Genomic DNA, 19,186 nt, shown 5'->3' with positions numbered 1-19,186 from the left:
GACCAGGACACCAGCGGAAATGACAGCGTTGACGAATTTGTCGAGAAAGCCGAGGGAGCCCGCCAGCTTGCACGGAACCGCATTCGCGCGCAGCCTGATATCGATGCTCGCCGTTACAACCAAGGCCGAAGGAACGTCCACTCTCAACCAGGTGACTATGTATGGGTGTGGGCACCAGTTCGACAATGTGGGCTTTCGGAGAAGCTATTGCGATGCTACTTTGGCCCTTACGAAGTTGTGCGCTGCCTCAGTGACGTGTATTACGAGGTGGTTCCCCAAAGCTCCGACACCAGTTTAAACCGAAGACGTCCACGTCCAGAAGTAATCCATGTGGTACGGATGAAACCATACCACGCGTGCGAGTTATGAACACTTCAAACTTTTTCCTTATTCACACCAGCGTGGGCTTTTTTTTCGTTGACGTGATATTTTTTTTTCATGGCTACCAGTTAATTTTCCTCCTCCTCGACTAGCTTCAACACTAGCTAAGGAGGGAAGATGTTTGAGGTTCGGAATGGGTCCCATTGATGACTCGAGTGCATGGTGGCAGTGCGAAGGAAGAGCTGTAGTCGGGTGAAGAGACGCTTTATTGCAGCCTCAGGTTACTGCCCGAGTCCAAGCCCGAACATCCACTCTCATTTTAAATTCAAACATCCTCTTTTCAACCATTGGTCGAACAAAGAGTCTTCACAAAAACCAATCAAATGTTGGGACTCGCATTATCACAACCAATCACAAAAGCACTTTCATAAAAGGCACTACATTTGTAAAAACCTCGTCACCAAAGAAAACACGCAAAGGCATAAGTTCTCCGCATGTGACAATCTCTCGCATGCCAGGTCGTGCTGCCCAACATTACTAGTGCTGCCTCCATCGGCCGACTTCCGTCGGCGGCCGTTCTCACGCACGAGCCCCGTCAGTTCTCCCATTATTTGTTGCTTCTTAGAAGCCTCCTTAAGAGCGGTGGATACACCATTGGGCTCCGTGCGCTTACCAGGTGTGCATGCGACCGCGAGGCGTCCCAACATCCTAACAACAGCGGGGGAGATTATGGTCGTTTCCCTGCCGCCACTATGTCTCAGTCAGCCGAGTGGTCGCTTCCCCGTGTCATTCTCAATGACACGCGTGCCTGCCAACAATGGCTTAAATTCAGACGGTGGCGCTTGACTTTCGCTCGCCAGACGCTCATCCCAGACGCTCTTCCGAGTAAGCTTTCCCATTCTAATCCCGTATGGGGGCGACCTTGACTGCTCCGCTTGTGAACCGTGAGAACGAAGAAGTCTCCTTTCTTTCCCGCGCTCGGGTCTTCCACGTTCGCCTTCGCGGAACCGATCAACTTCGTTAGTTGACGGGTCGGAAACGGGCTACGCGCTCTACATCAGCCGCATTGATTGCGCTACACCCAACATGCTCGTAAATGGTACCTCATACTAACTTTTCTCCCCTCAAGAGTGTTACTGTATACTCTATGTCCAGTAACTCGTTACAAAAACAAACAAAAAATCGCTCAAAATAAACTTATTCTCGGTGCACGCACATGCGTGAACCAATTTTGGTGCCTCATACTAACGCCACCTCTATATCATCTCAGTCAATCGACCGGGACGGTCGCTCTTGAAAGGGGGGAATTGACGCAAGGTAGGCTGGCAACTATAGTAGCCAGCCTCTGAGGAGGACAACGAAGTAGTTCTTTGTACGCGTGCTCTGGTGTTCGCGTTTTTGGCCCTTGGGTTACGAAAGTAAACGCCCTATTTTGTACCTGCGTACCTGTGTCCTTGCGACAATATTGCCTTCCACTGAATGTTGAAGAAGTATACATACGCAAGACGTACACATTTACTGCGTCGTTTTGTGACTGTAACAATGCGCGAAAGAGCGTGGCTTTCACGACTCACTGCCGCCCGCTGTCGGGCCTGTCGCAGAGAACAAAAAAGTCGCCATCTTCTGTGCGTATTGAAATTTTGACCACCTGGGGTTCTTTAACGTGCACGCAAATCTGAGTACACGGGCCTACAACATTTCCGCCTCCATCGGAAAAAGAAAAGAAAAGTGAGCCCCGTAACTTCGCTTTAGGGAGCGACACCTCAACAGTAGCTCACAAGGGATGGGGGTGAGGAGGGATTGAAACGATATAAATAAAGGTGTAGAGAGAAAGAGAGATGAAGTAAGTGTGAAAGCGTGAGAGCGACGACATATCAAGGAGATAGGAGAGATAGCAAAGATAGCAACACGGTCACAGGAGTTCGAGGACGGGGCACGACTTGCGAGAGCTCTTGTCGGCGTCGGGAGATGGCCCGGGGCAAGTCCAGTCGGTCAGAGCTACACTGTCGTCGGATGTCGGCGTCAGGAGATGACGTAGGGCGAGCCCAGTCGGCCAGAGCTACGCTGACGTCGGAGATCGCGAGCGCACAACTGGTCGGCACGGAATCCAGCGAGCCAGACTCAGACGCTAACCGTGCGCAATTCACTGCACTCCAATGTTGCAGGTTTCCTCCGCGCGATCGCAACAAGAATATCCAAACGAATGCATGGGCATGCTTTTTTCAACGTCTAAAGAAGAAAAATTTGTAGAACAACAGCATCGTTCAGATGGTACCAGTGAAGTACAGTAGAAGTTAGCAGAGAAGCGTAGACTGTATTCGTAACTCCGCGTTTCATTGTTCTAACCATTTTGCTTCGTTGGTCGAACTCGAGCTTGTTGGCCACATGCGGCACTCCGTAATATTCACTGTAATTCGGTGTCATGGAATGCACAAGAAAAACTACGATTTGATTTCGACCTCGCTGAAAGACATTACGCCATAAATACAGTCAAAGTGACTTAGGAGCGCGAAAAATAAAACTCCAGAGGACGTGAAGTGCAACTCGCAATTCGCTAGTTAGTAGCTTATCGTTCATCGTTGCTGCCATTCTCGCTCTGTTGACAACCTTCCACGTTAAGTGAAGAACCCTCAACGTCAAGATGGTTTCTTCGAACATCACTGTTTAAAGTAATCTGAGAAATTATTTCCGCCGAACGACTATTGCAACACTAACACGTCACTAAACACGCACAACTCCAACACGACGTAACTAACCACGTTTATCTGGGCGTCGAGAACATTTCGCTCTCACAACAGCCAACAAGCGAATTACTCGCAGTGTGCTGCCATCTATCAAGAAACGTCCAAGCCTGCGCCCAAGCCTGCGCTACTTTCCACGTACAGTAAATATTAAAGAATTCGTCAACTACAAAAGCACTAACGAATGCTATGCGCACGTAAAACAAGCATAATACCCATCGCCTATAAGTATTATGCTAATAATACTTATCCACTGTCTCACTTTTTTTCTGGTACACATATGGAATAGTTTTCGGCGCGTGCTCGTAGTTCGTGAAATAAACGGATAAGCATCGCTCATCACATGTAATGAATAAGCTTTTACTTGTGTATTTCATACTCCTAGCCTATATCGTAGACAATACTCTTCTTCGACAAACCATGATTCAAATTTCGTTTCTTGGCCACGTTTACTTTCGTTCAGACGTAACAAAGGGACCACGAGGCTTGCGTGCCGGACGCCATTAGTTTTGATATCGCCCGGAAAATTTGATAATACATTTTCACAAATACGCGTAACTTTTGTGATTTTTAGGAAATGTATATTCTACAAACTGACACATGCTACAACTTCCTAACATAAATGACTGTTCGAGTGAGTAACTAAAGGTGTCATTTCCAAGCTCTTGTTATTTAGTTACTTCAATGTTGTTTTAGTTGCATCAAGGTATTTTGCCTCGACATAGAGTTTGTGGGGAAAAAATGACACGATCTTTATTACCATAGTAAACATTTTAAAAACTTCTTTATAACAAAAAACTTCGTATATACCGAATAAGACTAAGAAGCGCGTGAAGAAATGGGGTGTCATTATAAGCGGTTTGGGGCCACACGCTAGAAAGGAGGTTATCAAATTGAATAGAACAAAGAAGGCATGTTGGCGTGAATACGCTGAATTATGACAGCGCAAATTCTTTTTATATTTTTCGCACGCAATGAAATTGCGATAATGGTGCTTCTACACATGAGAATGTTACTCTCGCCCCATCGACAACCTTCTACGTCGAGGGAAGAAGCCTCGACGTCAAGATGGTTTTTTCGAAGATCACTGCAGAAAGTAAGCTGTGGAATTCTTTCTGCCGAACGACTTTTGCAACACCAACACGTTGCTAATCACGCACAACACCAACACGACGTAATTAACCACGTTTATCCGGGCGCCGAGTACTTTTCGCTCTCCCAACAGTCACCAGGTGAATCACTTGTAGTGTGCTGCCATCTATCAACAAACGTAAAAAGAAGCGGCGCAGTGATGCTCTTCCAGCCCAGGGTTGGAAGAGGAAATCGCGAGCCTGTGCTACTTGCCCCGCTGAGTAAATGTTTAGGAATTCATCAACTACAAAAGCACTAACGAGTGCCCGCGGGTGGTTATGTGCCACTAGTATGCGGTTATATGCCTCAGGTGATTGAAACTTAGTTTCTACTTAGGAACGACGAGAACGCACATAGGTAATTTTAACGCACAAGGGTAAAAAAAAACAACAACAAGAACATCGGCTGCATGAGCCGACGAATGCAAAGAATAGATGTTAGGGCCCTAGCAACAATCGCTTCCCGGTATTCTGCGTGACAATTCCAAGCATCCTACCACAGAGCCACGCTAGTGCTCAGAACTACTCTTCAAGTTGACTCAAATGTTCGTGAAACGTCAGTCGTGGTTGCAGTGCTGACTATACATTTTTATAAACGTTACATGTACTCCTGTAATACAGCCGTCACATAAGGTTAACATATATTGTAGTAAGGTGCCATGCACTGAATTTGATTTAGCAGCAGAGTCCAGGGCTACCATTCTCGCGAGTAGCAGCACTTCATATTAGCTTATCGATTCTGGTGATGCAAATGCTCATGTTTCTGTTGGCATCGTTGCGCAAGTGGTAACGACTAGTTATATAAACATCTGTAACTGTTCATTACTTGTCCGTGCCTGCAACGTTTGTACTTATATTCAGCGTCATTTCGTTAAGCGTCGCTCAATAATGAAGAAAAAAAAAACATGGTCACCTTCCCTCCGCATGCTTCGCATAACGCCGATTCCCAAGGTACGTCGATACTGCTGATTTAGGAACCAAAGGCACTTTGACTGTATCCATCCGTCCACCCATCACAAAGCCTATCTATCTATCTATCTATCTATCTATCTATCTATCTATCTATCTATCTATCTATCTATCTATCTATCTATCTATCTATCTATCTATCTATCTATCTATCTATCTATCTATCTATCTATCTATCTATCTATCTATCTATCTATCTATCTATCTATCTATCTATCTATCTATCTCTCACGGTAGCCAGGTTTGAATAGATGGATGTATTCAAAAACTGTAGTGGGCCTTTTGCTCCCACATCGGGACAGACGGTATGCGGCACAGACGATTTGGCCTACACCAAATAAGACCTGCCTAAAAAAAAAGACATTGAAAACTTCAGAAGCCCTTTGTGTAAATCAAACAGAGAAAAACGTACTATTTGACATAGCTGGGGATTGAAATGGTTTGAAGAAATGCAAACATATGTACTCTTCTGACTTGACGAACCATAGTCTGCCGTTTGTCATTTGCGCCTCAATAGGCCAACAATTGATGCTTATAATAGATTTCAATGAAACTGACCTTGCTGCTATAACCTATAGATAGCAGCATTACACGAAGCCGGTAATTATACTCTTTTTTTTCAATGTAATGAACATGACAGGTGAGACTACGATTTGCCTAGAACTACTAAAAATACACAAGGACGTCAAACCAAGCCGTGAAATTTGGCATGTACGGTGACATGCGCAGCTATTCACTGATTAGTGAACATGAAATCGAGTCCCCCCAGTGCATGATATCTACCCGATTTTTTTGTGCCTATGAGTTCATTCATGTTCATTCAATATGCAAGTTGTGAAACTATGCGAGTATGTAAATCTCGGTCAAATTTACGACATCGCTTATTTCTGGTACGCAAAAAAAGTTTTTTAAACAGCTCCTTGACAAGAAAAAAACATAAATACATGAATTGATTTCGTTGAAATGCCTCATATGTCTTGTCCTTGTATGTCTCCTTATGTTGACACTTGCTTAGACAATTCTAACAAAGGCTTGTTTGAGCGTGTTACTAATTGCGCGCTGCTTTCTCGCAGAGCCCAAGATAATGTGTCCGGACTTCGAGTGCCCGTCGGAGCTCGGATGTCGCGTTGTGCGTGAACGCTACACGGGTTGTCTTCACTGCGACTGCAGCCATGTGAATAGCGCTACGGCTGACAGCGATCAGCAAAATAGGAAACCATGTAAGTACTAAGACTTAATATGAAAGATGCGAATGTCGGAACATGTCTACAGAAAGGTATCAAAATGAACGGTCGATAGGAATGAGCCGACGATACTTTACAGTTTCGTTTATTGCTTATATCCGATGTTGTGATGTGTCCGTATCCCAGCATTCCTTTATTCCGTTTTTGTTTGTATTCCACATAATTTTTATCGCGTATTTATCAGAAGAACTTCACGCTACTTGAACTTTACTTGTGTCAAGAAGTGTTTTTGGATAAACGCAAAACATCAAATTTGCTTGAATTGTAGCGGCGGTTTACCGTATTCGAGTTGTGATCGATGCAAACAAAAAATCGATGTGCTATAATGCAAAAGCATAGCCTATGGTTAAAAGGCAACGTCACACCGCAGCGCTAGCATAGATGCATTCCACTGTTTAAAAACGCCGGCAACTTTACACAGTGCTCATTAGTTTGTTCACTGTCGTCACATAATGTTTTTTACATAATTTGTTGAATTATATGTCGTTTTAATAATAGTTTATGACAGTTTATGGTATTGCTAGAGCACGATACGAATAACCGCAGCACATAATCAGAAGCGTTGAAATAGTGGCCTATAGAAGCCGCGCCTAAAGTGTTCAAAGCATTCTTTTTTTTTTTGCTTTGTTTCTGGTACGACATCTTGACCATGGAAACGCTTACATTTTGCACTGATCATTTATTGTTCAGTACCTACAAACCGTGCATTTGATGGAGCTTTGCGCACACGTGTGAAATGACACGTCGTCATTGATTGGTAACAGTTGCTCTTTTTTTTGCCGGCAGTAATTGTAGACGAGCTCCTAGAATGTCCTCGGTTACGCTGCCCCACGGAGCACGGCTGCTACGTTCTCCAAAGGAGAGGGAAGTGCCCCTACTGCAAGTGCGGTGAGCATATTTCACATCCGGAACACATTGGGATCATTATTGGTAGCTGTCATATCCACGAACGATGAAGTCGACTGTCGATGTGCCTGGTATATATTGGCGGCTACTTTGCGAATCGGCTCACCATGAGAGCCTGAAACTACGCGATGCTTTACTCGCACACGACCTTTTTCTTTAGCTGATAAAATCCAATCAACAGTTATGGGCTTCATAATCTTCCTTACTTCAATTGCTCTTGAGAAGACAGCTGTGTTATTGACCGAGTTGGCAGTGCTTCTTATGTGGCATTCGGCCGCTAGTGAAAATCACGCACGTATGTATGTCGCTGTGTTCGTGTTTCTCCAGTGTATGTGGTTTTTTTTTACTAACGGCAAAATGTCATACAGTTCAAGCGCTCTGGCATGTCGGAAACAAGCGCACAAGGAACGAGAATTTCGGACAATACCTTTTGTCACGAAGTCACGTCTAATGCTCCAAAATGAAGATTTATTAGCATTCCGATCTGAGTAGCTATATAGCTTACACATGGCTATAAACAAGCTCATGTAAGACATGTGAGAGCTTGGCTACGACCCTGAACATAGTGCGCTGTCTTTAAGTTTCACCGCATGTATAAAGTGTCAGGGTGACATAGACATATCCAGGCACCTTCTGAGGCTTTTGCTACATCTCCCATGACAATTAATGAATAGTCATTGAAGAGGTTAGCATAAATGAACTGATGCCTTTGTTGATGGTTTATGTCCCCATAAGGTGAGATCAAAAAAGAGTTTGGCGTATATTTTAAGCAACTGAGACTGCAAATTTTTTGGTTTAGTTTGATGCATTTCATGGTAAGCAATACAAACGTATCTGTAAAAAAGACATACAAACTGCAAACACGAGTGTTTCTGTCACGAGAATATTTGTTTGTCTGTGTTTGCTTTTCGTTTTTAACGTTATTCTCTAATTACAAAGAGGGGCTACAGCTTCCATGCCCTGACCTATTCGATGCTTGTACTGCTCCATTTCACTATTCGCAGCGCTGGTAGGAAGCCTTTCGTGTCCTCCGATCGGGAACTGCCCAGAGGAGTACGGGTGTCTGGTCAGGCAGAGGAGAGGAAAGTGCCCCTACTGCAAATGTGGTATGGTGTGCTGAATCGTGAATACACTTTTCGAAAGGCTGCAATTTGTAACGGCTGACTAACGCAAGTGTAAGACATGAAAATGGTAAAATCGAGGCGACTTCGAAGATTGTTAACTGTAGATACGCCCCCTATCAAGTATTTCTTATCTTATGTCGCATCCTTGAACTCGTGTTTTGTTTGGAAAGCTACCATGTGAATGTTTTGGCCCATGTGCTCAGATTTAGGGGCAAGTTAAGCAAGCCCAAGTTGCAGAAATTTCCTGAGCCCTCTGCTACGACGTCTCTAATAATCATGTGGTGGTTTTGGGACGTTAAATCCCAAGAATTATTATTATGAGTGAATGTCAGTCACTATTGTGCAGTGCCAACGCAATATAAGTGTCACTGCATTTGGTCATGTTTTTCTTTTTCCTGTCTGTTTTTTTTTCTTTGTTTGCCTCTCTAATTTATTTATCTCGTTTTTTTGTCCTGGCCTGGGGTAGCCAAATTAATCCAGTTATTCTCCCTGGCTTCTCCCTTTTTTATTCCTCGCTTCTTACTTATCGAATAACACATGAGTAGCTCGCACTTGCTCAGAGTAAATTTTCTTTGGGTATAGATCTGCTATAGTAAGTAGGAACTTCAGGGTTATTATGTGTCCGGCGATTTTGTACGCTTGGAAGAGAAACAGAGGATCACCCTTGATTCAGAAGTGTTGCAGATGCACTCGCCTCTGTTCGTGAACACTAGATGTGAATGCATGCTGTTTTTGTTTTGTTTTGTTTTTTTCGTGCAAACTGTGTTGATTCCCATATGTTATTGTAACTTGGCAAAGTAGCATTGCGTATTTCGATAAATTACGCGCAAATAGGACGCTGCATGAAAAGAGAGGCACACACACAGGAGGCCACCTTCAACAAAGTTTATTAGAAAAAACGGGTGCAATTTACGGAAACACTGTTGGTCCATTTCATTGCTGCACCTTCATGTGATGCCATTTCATTTAGTTGTCTGTACCTTCTGAAGAACAGCTCAGGCCGGGCAATCGTATGTCAGACCGCTGTCAGTGCTTAATCGATCATTATTTTCAGCTACACTCTGAGGGAGCCTAAACAATTCTTCATGAACTTTATGAACACAGAGGCTACTTGAAAGAAAAAAAAACCTAAACACTTTGACAGGTGTTCCCTTTTGGTCATTTACATATCTATAAAGATAACATCCACCTAAGGTAGTGACAATTATTTGTGAAGTAAATATGGTCTTATAAACTACCTGCAGTTCTTCTGGGGTAACCAAAATGTTATGATGTGTGAACGCTCAATAATGTCTGCACAAAGCCATTTCTTACTTACATGTTACACGGATTGGAATCACAGCAGCATCCCGCAAAACCTTAAAAGAATACAAACGTAAGGCATTGAATTTGTCCAGGTTCATGAACTGCACGCGGCAAGCTTTAGCAATACTAGTTTCACCATTGTCGGCTTAAAAATACTAAAATGGAGGATAAAACTTCATTTCTAACATGGAGCTGAAAATTTTATGCCCGTTTGCCATAAATTTCAATATGTACTTTTCATAATATGACACCATTGGCTAAACCAAATTTTTTGCAACTCCCTGTGTTAAACCGCTGACAGCCTCACAGGGCAATTACCTTCATTTTCGTCGATGAAGAACTACGTAGTCCTACGTAGACACCGTAAAAACCTATGGCATCGTGGAAATTGGTGTGGGAACTTCAAGGCGACGTCACCACCCACATGCTCTCTTTGCGCTTTTTCTCGCCTACCAAGCATGTGATTCCAGCAAGCCGAGTGCTTTTGGTATGGAGAAAGACTTTGAAAAACTTATGCAGCAAACTTTGCTTCTGTCATTAGTATCATTTTCAGTTTCGCGACGCATTGAGAAACTCACTTCACGTTTGTTCACCCCGAAATTGTTTCGTCAACAGGCAATCACCTTGAAAGGCAGCTTCGATACTTGAGCAACCAACAGAGGTAGAGAGAGAGAGAGAAAGAAAGAAATCGGATGACCCACGATGCTTAAAACCAGAGGTACATTCCTGTGGCGGGACGTCACACGTCAGCCCCTCGTGGCACCCTCTAAGCATCGTGCACGGCGCGATAGAGGCAACGCTCACGTCGCGAATGGCATTAACACTAGCGCCGTAGGCAAGCTTTCGCAAAGAAGAAAGCTACGCTGATGAGCCGGAGCCACCTGGCCGAACAACTTTCCGAAATTGCGCCCGGAAGCTAGACGGCTCATGCGAAACGGAGTAAGTGACCCCTAATCGGTCACTTCCAGGTAGGTGTACGCACATACCCTCCTTGACTCCCAGCGGTGACGGGTGCAATCTCCGCGCTCTATTACGGGTCCACTCGCTCAGTCTTCTATATAGAAGCAGAACGCCCCATTACTTTGCCTACGCGGAACGAAACGCGTGCGACACCACTTTTTAATCCCCCCCCCCCCTCTTGGCATGGCACGGTTGTCCTTTCACGCCTGAGGAGAATAAGAAAAATTACTATGCCGGAAAAGGGTCTTTATCGGTCCCCGCAGACCTAACATGCAATTTATTCAGCAGTTCACTGAAATAGCGAGAGCTTTCATATTAGCAAATTGCTTCTTCAACTTATGTCGTCTTTCGCATATGCTTAGGCGGCGTAAAAAGTGCTGTAGTTGGGTAAGCGGGCACATATTTTGTTGAAATAGCCCAAAGAAAGTCAGAATGGACCACAGGAGACTTCTTGAAAGAAGGCTGTACCAACTTGCCGAAATCGGTTTACTACTCTATTGTACTGCATAAAGTAATGCTGCGTGCGAAGATAAGTAAACTATATCAACTACATCTTTAAACTTCCATAAATTGATGAATCAAGATACCATTTCAACTTGTACGCCACACATTTTTTTTATTTTAAAAAATTTTGACTTCCTCTGGTAAGGCTGCTTTCTAACGAGTAAACGTTAGCTGAGACAAATTATTTAACGTTGAATTTAGCATTACAAGCACGGTCCCTAAATATTTGCTGTCGGAACTGAATCGTTTGCAAATACTACGTGGGGGCTTCAGTGATGCATCACTCCATGTTCACAAATGCACACATAAGTTATCTGAGCTTAGAAAATCACAGTTTCAGAACCTTGATAAGGCGATCGACCAATGAGGCACAGTTGTAGGAGCTGTATGATGTATTGCGTAGCGGAACCCAAATGCAAATTGATATGTTCTGTCTTGTGCGTCTGCAGTAACAAAATCGGAAAGAGTGCTCCATGTTCGCGAACTTCATTTTTATTTAAGCTCTAAGGGTGGTTTTTTGTTGCTTATTTTTTCGGAGTTTTTATTTTCGCAGAAGTTAGGTCTTTGTTTAGGTTGTAGAAAATCCTCGTTTTCTTCCCTTTAGAATTCAATACCTCGAAACCTTCGATGTAATTTTATCTGAACACAAAAACCATGGCATCCTAATATGTTAGGAATGTTAGGATGGTCAGAATGCCCGAACACATATGCGCGCACAAACACGAATGTTTGAATACAAAACACATGTTCTTTTGTGTATTAAAACCGTTAAAGGGGCCCTGCAACTGTTTTTGAGCATTGCCAGAAAACGCTGCCGATTGGCAGTACAGGCTCCCGACAACACGCGAACCAACTATTATAGCACAACACGCGGCTTGGAATTCACAAGAAATGATCAAAATAAGCTAAAAATTGCTTTCTCTTCTCTCGACAAATCGCGTTACATGCCCAAGAATCACACGTCAACGACCCATCTATCAGCCACTGGCTGATTTGAACATGGCGCGCTCGCGCGTTGCAGAGATCGGCGCGGAAGGCCGCTGCTTGTCCATGCTTGCGCGTGCGATCGCACTGAAAAATCCGCATTTTCGAAGAAAAAATTAATAAAAATAAAGTGCTCAAGGTCACGAAGCTCGCGCGACATTTTTCTGTAGCCCTGCCGTCTCTTCCTGCTTAGCACACGCGCTTTCACCGGGGCGAGAGAAGAGAGAATGCAATTGCAGCATGCGAGAAACCTTTGCAAATTCACTCGTACTGGACGGATTCTTAAATTTTTGCGGCGTTTCATTCGTGAGGAAATACGCCCTTCTAGTGAACTTTTTCCTTGGTTACTTGAAAAAAAATATTTCAGGGCCCCTTTAAACATGTGTTAAGAGGCGCAAGCAAGGCTCACAAGGTCTGTCTATTAGATGTTTTTTGGTACACCCAATGGCGCCAGAGGACGGAAATATTTGCAGATCACGAAATAAACGGTGACAGGTGTGACCACACAGCACAGACACCGTCTTCACGCCACCTTTTATCAGCGAAAACACTCTAAATATATTCACGAGATATCAACATAACTACAGTCTGCATCAGCCCATATGTTCGTCTCACACTCCAGGGGGGGCCCTGCATACGTTGATACCTCCCTCTGTGTGCGACAAGCTCTTTGTTAATTGTGCAGTGGGGGTGGTCTACAAAGTATTGTTGACTTGATGCAAAGTTTGCACTAGCCAAAGCAGCTGATGCATCGTTGGCGATGCTGTATAGGCCGTCAAAAAAGTATTACAAGTTATCAAACAGGTATGCCCTTTTCTAATTTCTTCGAGTTTGTCGACCAAAAACGAATGAAGCGTAAGAGTGGTATGATTTCTTACTCCAATGCCTAAAGAAAAATATGGCACTAGAGTCTGTGCGGGCTACTTTAGCGACACCTGTAGCACCTTGAGAATGACGGGAAGCACATGCTTCAAATATGCTTCAGCTGGATGATGCCCTCGAGATTGGCGTCACTTGTTTGCAGAGTGCAAAGCAAAGTGACGTAAATTGTTTCTTCAGTTGTTACTTGCTTCGTTTTTTTTCTATGTTAAACTTACTACCAAATGTCTTGCATGACCGCCAGATGGAAGTGAAACTTGGACAAACTCCGTCACCAAGCTACACATTGATCTGCAATCGCGTTATATATTGTGCATCACAATATAGTCAATCATTTAGTTTTCAACACCAAAAACAAACACCTTGTTTTCCCCAGGAAGTTGAGCAGTATCTAATTATAGACATGACAATACTGTAACGAGTGAGAAACACTTGACGTGCCGTCAGTTGCGATACCTGGTGCGTCTGTGCAAGTGACCTGCCCTCGAACGCATCTCTCGTCTTGCTGCGAAGACAGGAAGCCGGAGGAGAAGTGACGCTGCGTGACGCTTCACTGTCGTTTTTCAATAGATTGAGCGAGTTTCGCAAGACGAAAGCGTTTACTCTATACAATATCTGGCACTGGCATTGGGCGACACATATATGAACGGTGGTAAGTGCAGGACACTTCGCTAAAGCCGTCGTGAAATATAACTTTTATCACTTGTAAAGTTGCAACATCATAGCAAACCTAAAGAACTAGTGGTCTTCAGCCTCTTTGAACACTAAAGTCACTGCTTGAGTGCCTTCCGCCGCAGCACCTATCCACGCTGCGCGAAGTATGAAACTAAAGCTGCAGAAAATAAATCGTAAAAACTCGCCAAAGTCTGTACTTCCCATCATTGCCACGGTGACGCAACGACTATAGCGCCAATTTTTTTTCTTGGTTATTGTATGAAACTCAGTTAACTAGCATCGACGAATCCCCTCATCATCGGCAAATCTTTCACAAAGTGCCTATGTTCATAAAAAATACGCTGGCACAATTTAGCATCAGGATGGCAAGCTTAAACTGCCTGGGTGAAGAATGTGATGATTGCGCATTACTGGCTCCCACCGCTTCCACCCCGAGGGATTCATGACTGTTGCAAAACCAATACGCACTGTACGGTAGCCTCGCTGAAGGCATACCTTTCATGAACCTCGCCATTCGCTCTTCTATACTTTCTTCGTTTGGACTTTTCTCCGCAAACTCTCTTTCTCCTTATCTCTTTTTTACGGGCACGCGCCGTCTCTTGACTACTCAGACAGTCGGTTAAGCCCATAGTCTCTCGCAATGCACGTAGATGTCGCCTTGTGTCATGTAATAATTCATGTCCTCGCTTTCACAATTATATCCAGAGCTTGCCCGCGTCTACAACTTTGGAAAGGCTCACAATAGTACAAGTGCTTAAATTCTTTCCCAATAATCTTCATAATAGTTATAATCATCAGCCTGATTGGACCTGCAGCAGGCCAAAGGCCTGTCCTATATTCCACCAGTGCGCCTGGTTCTGTTATTTCAGCGGCGTCGCTATTTCTCCAAGGTTCTTCATACTGCCCACCTCTTTTGACTATCTTGCGCGAAAGAAAGAAGGGCGAAGGAAAGAGCACACACGAACAAGCACAATCTAACAACTGAGTAGTTAAAAAGTGGCTAAAAGATGAGTTCGTTCCATCTAGGCCAGCTAGCACTTTTGCTGCACACCTTACCTTCTGTGTCGGCCTCACGTGTCTCCCCTCCCCAACACTGCTTGACTTTTAACCCACGTGCATGACTGCCTTAGATGGATAGATGGCTGAATGAATGAACTTCATTTGGTCCCTCGGAAGAAGCTTTAGCACGTTGCGCAGTGCTCCCACGTCTGTTGGAGGCATTGGATCACTCATTAACAACCTAAAATTATCCACATCAGTCGGTATTGACAACATTAACTCCAAGATACCCTCCCCATATCAAGCAAAATAATATGCCAAATTTTTGACCAATCTCTTACATCTGGCATGCTACCGGACGACTGGTTAATAGGAAAGATAAAACCAATTCACAAAACTGGAGATGTTCACTCGCCTGACAACTATCGACCCATATCTTTAACTTGCTTATGCAGCAAAATGCTTGAGCACATAATCAGTTCACACGTGTACAATCACCTCGAGACGAACAATTTTTTCTTTCCTAATCAGCATGGTTTTAGCAAGGGATTTTCGTGTGACACACAACTGTTTGAATTCACCACCGATTTACACTCAAACATGAACAGCAACCTTCAAACGGACTGTATCTTTCTTGACTTTTCTAAAGCCTTTGATCGTGTGCCCCATTGCCGACTAATCTCTAAGCTATCTGCTCTACGACTTGATTCTTTAACATTAACCTGGATTCGAAACTTCATTTCTTTTCGACAGCAGTGTACTGTTGTTAACAATCTTGCGTCCCCTTTTTCTTCTGTTAGTTCGGGCGTACCGCAAGGCAGCGTCCTTGGGCCCTTACTATTTTTAATCTACATTAATGACTTACCTTCCGAGATTACTTCTTGCATGCGTCTATTTGCCGATGATTGTATAATATACCGTTCTATAAACTCCAGTAATGACCACTTAACCATTCAAGCAGATCTCAACCATATTTGTAACTGGTGCGACAAGTGGCTTATGAAACTGAACTTAACAAAATGCGAGGTAATGTCTTTCACCCGTAAACACGTAAACTCTGAATTCTCCTATTATTTGAACAATACCATGCTTTCCCACACTTCTTCCTACAAATACCTAGGTGTTTTTCTCACAGAGAATCTTTCATGGGCCTGACATATCGAGTCTACCTGTGCCAAAGCATCACGTTCACTGGGCTACCTACGCCGCAACTTGAGAAATTCCCCTACTAATATTCGAAAACTAGCCTTTCTTACCTTTATTCTGCCAATATTAGAATTCGCCTCAGCAATTTGGTCTCCTCATCAAAACTACTTGATTATTATGGTAGAAAAGATTCAAAATAGAGGTGCCCGCTTCATATCACGAAACTACGACATCACGTCAAACATAACGCAAATTAAATCAGACCTTCAGCTGCCGTCATTGGATAGCCGTCGCAGTATTGCTCTTCTCTGTCTGTTCCAGAAATATATTACCTCTAATAAACGAACGCGGCTTCAGCTTCAAACACCTCACTCTTTTTCACGCAGATTGCATAATCAGTTCAGCTTCATGCGCATATACGGTTCAACTAATGCATTCAATTCATCACCACTGCCTCGGGCCGTTCGTCTTTGGAATGACCTCCCTGATTGCATAGCCTCCATATCTAATTCCGATACATTTCGCCGTCAGCTACTCACTCTGTTCACCATGTGACCCTGTTTTTGTATTCTGAGTGCATTGCGTAACGGTGCTTTACATTCCCCTTGTCTTTTATTTTAAAATGTATCCCCCTATCGCCATGTTCATATCAACAAGTGCTGTATTCCCTCAAATTTACCTCGCCCTGTATAGCCTAAAATGTGATCACGTTAACATATATATATATATATATATATATATATATATATATATATATATATATATATATATATATATATATATATATATATATATATATATATATATATATATATATATATATATATATATTTTTTCGTTGTTTTTGCACTGATTCTGCCCGTAAACGTTACCTGTCTGTACCATTCCGATTCCTCCCCCCCTTACCCAATGCCCTGTTCTGGGGCCTGTAAGGTTTTTTTTAATAAAGAATGAATAAAGAATAAAGACCTAGTCTCTGCTGCGTCGCGGACCGTCAGACTGCCCATAACTGTTTCTCCACTCCGGAGCTTGTAATAGCACCCACATGACTTCACCACAGCATAATGCGGGGCATTCGCAGAGGGTATGTTCCAAGTTAGCTATATCATCGTAGAAGGAACCTCTATTAGTTGGCTGTAATTCGAGATAAATCTTGTTCAATAGCGCAGAGTTTCAGTACGGCTTTACGTGAAGAAGGTGGAGTGTCGTGTCGATTTATTATTCATCAATATAGCTGCTTACATGATGTGAAAGAAGTGATTTTACCTTTTCGCTATAACATCGTCAGTCACCGGTGACATGCTTCAGAGTAGTGATCGGCAACCTTTTCGGTGTAGGGCTGAGTTTCATGAAGCCGACACGGCGGTGCCCGGATGGCAAACCGAGGTAGCTTGGGAGCTTGGGGTGAGGGAAGGGGGGGAGGAGTTGCCGGCAAAGAAAAAAGGTTTTGGGAATTGATAATGGTTCAAACGCGTGCAATACAAACGGTGTTCATTTCAGTATGCACGCGTCACAACGTTTCAACTTACAAACACGGGTTACAAATCAAAGCGTGAAAAGACTTTTCGATCTGACTTCTCTTGAACATTTAGAGCCAGCTCGGAAATGTCCGCATCGAGGTTGTTCACCGTCTAATGAAACAGGTCGTGGAGTTGTTCATCGGTCAGTAGGGACCACAAATTCAGTCAGTGTTTGTTTGTCTCTTACGTAGTTAGAATTAAAAACTGCCAAGTCACCTTCCCCGTTGGTTGTGATATGGTTGTGGGTGGGGCGGATGTTTCGACGTCGTGCCATGGGCTATAATAATTACCCGCAGGCAGCAATTTTTCGACCCAATTTTAAAGGAACGCGACCTGCAGATACCCTTTCCAGTGGGACTGTATAGGATACATTTTACTCGACCCAGAACGATAAATTAAATCATCTTCCTGCTTCTGATCTGTCGTAAATTCAACATTATTACATTCCAAAATCAACTTTTTACTACGCCTATCTAAACGTTGGAAGCCATGCATGTTTTCTTTTTTAACTCTTCTACGTAAGCCTAACCAAAGGCGTCAGTGCTCTACTATGCAAATGTGCTGCCAGGTATACTCTCTCGACCAGTCTATTACGCAAGTCAGCCGGTGTGTGTGCGCTCAACTGGGAATCTTCTCATTGGTATCTGTGTGCACTGAACACGAAGTCTCCATTGAAATCTGCCTGCGCTCAACACGGAATCTTCTCATTGTCCAATTAAGCCGCTATGGCACACAAAAGATACAATTTCAATCAATAGTGCATGGGTCTGCAGTGATCTGCTGGAGGATTTGTTCGCATCATGCAGGAACCTGTCGAGGAGGTGGAGAAACTGTACCAGTACTTTCCCATGCATTCAGAAACAGGCTGTAGTTCAAAAATTATCTAGACTGGAAATTCCTGTTTTATTATAGCTTGAGAAGTACGAGTTCAATTGAACAATCGCATACTGCATTGATGATTCCGCTTTGAGTTCCTTACTTCTCCATTTGCACTACATTGCGTGGTACGAGGTCCCTCCTAAACATTTCCCAGAAAAACAAAACAGGCACTTGACAATGTCTGACAAACGCTTCTGGCTTTGGCACGGTTTGTGTAGTCAAGTGTTGCGAAACAAAAACAAAAGATGCTTCAATCACGTGCATTCATCATGTTTTTAATTGCTTATATTTGATGCTTTTTCGCAGGTTATATGAAGCAAGGCCCACGAAGCGGGAGCTAGGACCTGTTCAAGACTCCATCTTTACTGCCATAGACAGAAGCATTTGCACAGAAAGCAGATTATAGAGGACTATTTCTTCCTCCAACTGTGGGGTCTTAAGTAACATTGGCTCATATACAAGGACTTACCGTTTCGAACAAATTTATCCTCAGGTTTTCTTGAGGAATTTGCGTAATTAAACACATTATTTTAAATTACTACTACTACTACCACGCAAGAAATACTCACAGAATAAAAATGATGTGACTCAACAGTAGACACGGTTTTATTACACGTTGTTCAACCAGTAGAAATTTTAAGCAGCGTATATTCACCCGTGCTCTAATTAACAATATGGCTCCAATGTGTATGATGAAACATGATCGCTTCTCTGTGGTGTGCGTGTGTGTGACTTGCTTGTAGCGAATGCAGTTTCTTTGTATTTCTTATTTTCATGTCGATGAAAATGTGTACGTTTTCATTTTAGCGACAGCTTCGCACAAAATGCAATTTCAAAAGCTCATGCTGGTGCTTGCTGTGCACATTAGCTGGTTTGTGTGTGTGTGTGTGTGTGTGTGTG

The 19,186-nt window shown here is 43.4% G+C and overlaps 1 protein-coding gene across 2 annotated transcripts in view; it reads left to right on the top strand.

Moving 5' to 3' along the window:
* Positions 1 to 18,883, top strand: part of LOC119167440 (uncharacterized) — a 72,705-nt gene extending 53,822 nt beyond the window's left edge. Inside the window, exons 2-5 of one of the 2 annotated variants that reach the window (XM_037418909.2) lie at positions 6,235 to 6,381; positions 7,192 to 7,293; positions 8,316 to 8,417; positions 18,593 to 18,883. In XM_037418909.2, coding sequence (XP_037274806.2) covers positions 6,235 to 6,381; positions 7,192 to 7,293; positions 8,316 to 8,417; positions 18,593 to 18,627 — 386 coding nt within the window. In that variant the 3' untranslated portion in view covers positions 18,628 to 18,883. The remainder of the gene's footprint in view (positions 1 to 6,234; positions 6,382 to 7,191; positions 7,294 to 8,315; positions 8,418 to 18,592) is intronic. The other variant, XM_075866281.1, reaches the window with a different exon arrangement.
* Positions 18,884 to 19,186: the final 303 nt, after the last annotated feature.

The sequence above is a fragment of the Rhipicephalus microplus genome, chromosome 6 (assembly GCF_043290135.1).
Source record: "Rhipicephalus microplus isolate Deutch F79 chromosome 6, USDA_Rmic, whole genome shotgun sequence".
Taxonomy (NCBI): Eukaryota; Metazoa; Arthropoda; class Arachnida; order Ixodida; family Ixodidae; genus Rhipicephalus; species Rhipicephalus microplus.
The sequence above is the reverse complement of the archived record's forward strand: the minus strand, read 5'-3'. Positions and strand labels throughout refer to the sequence as shown.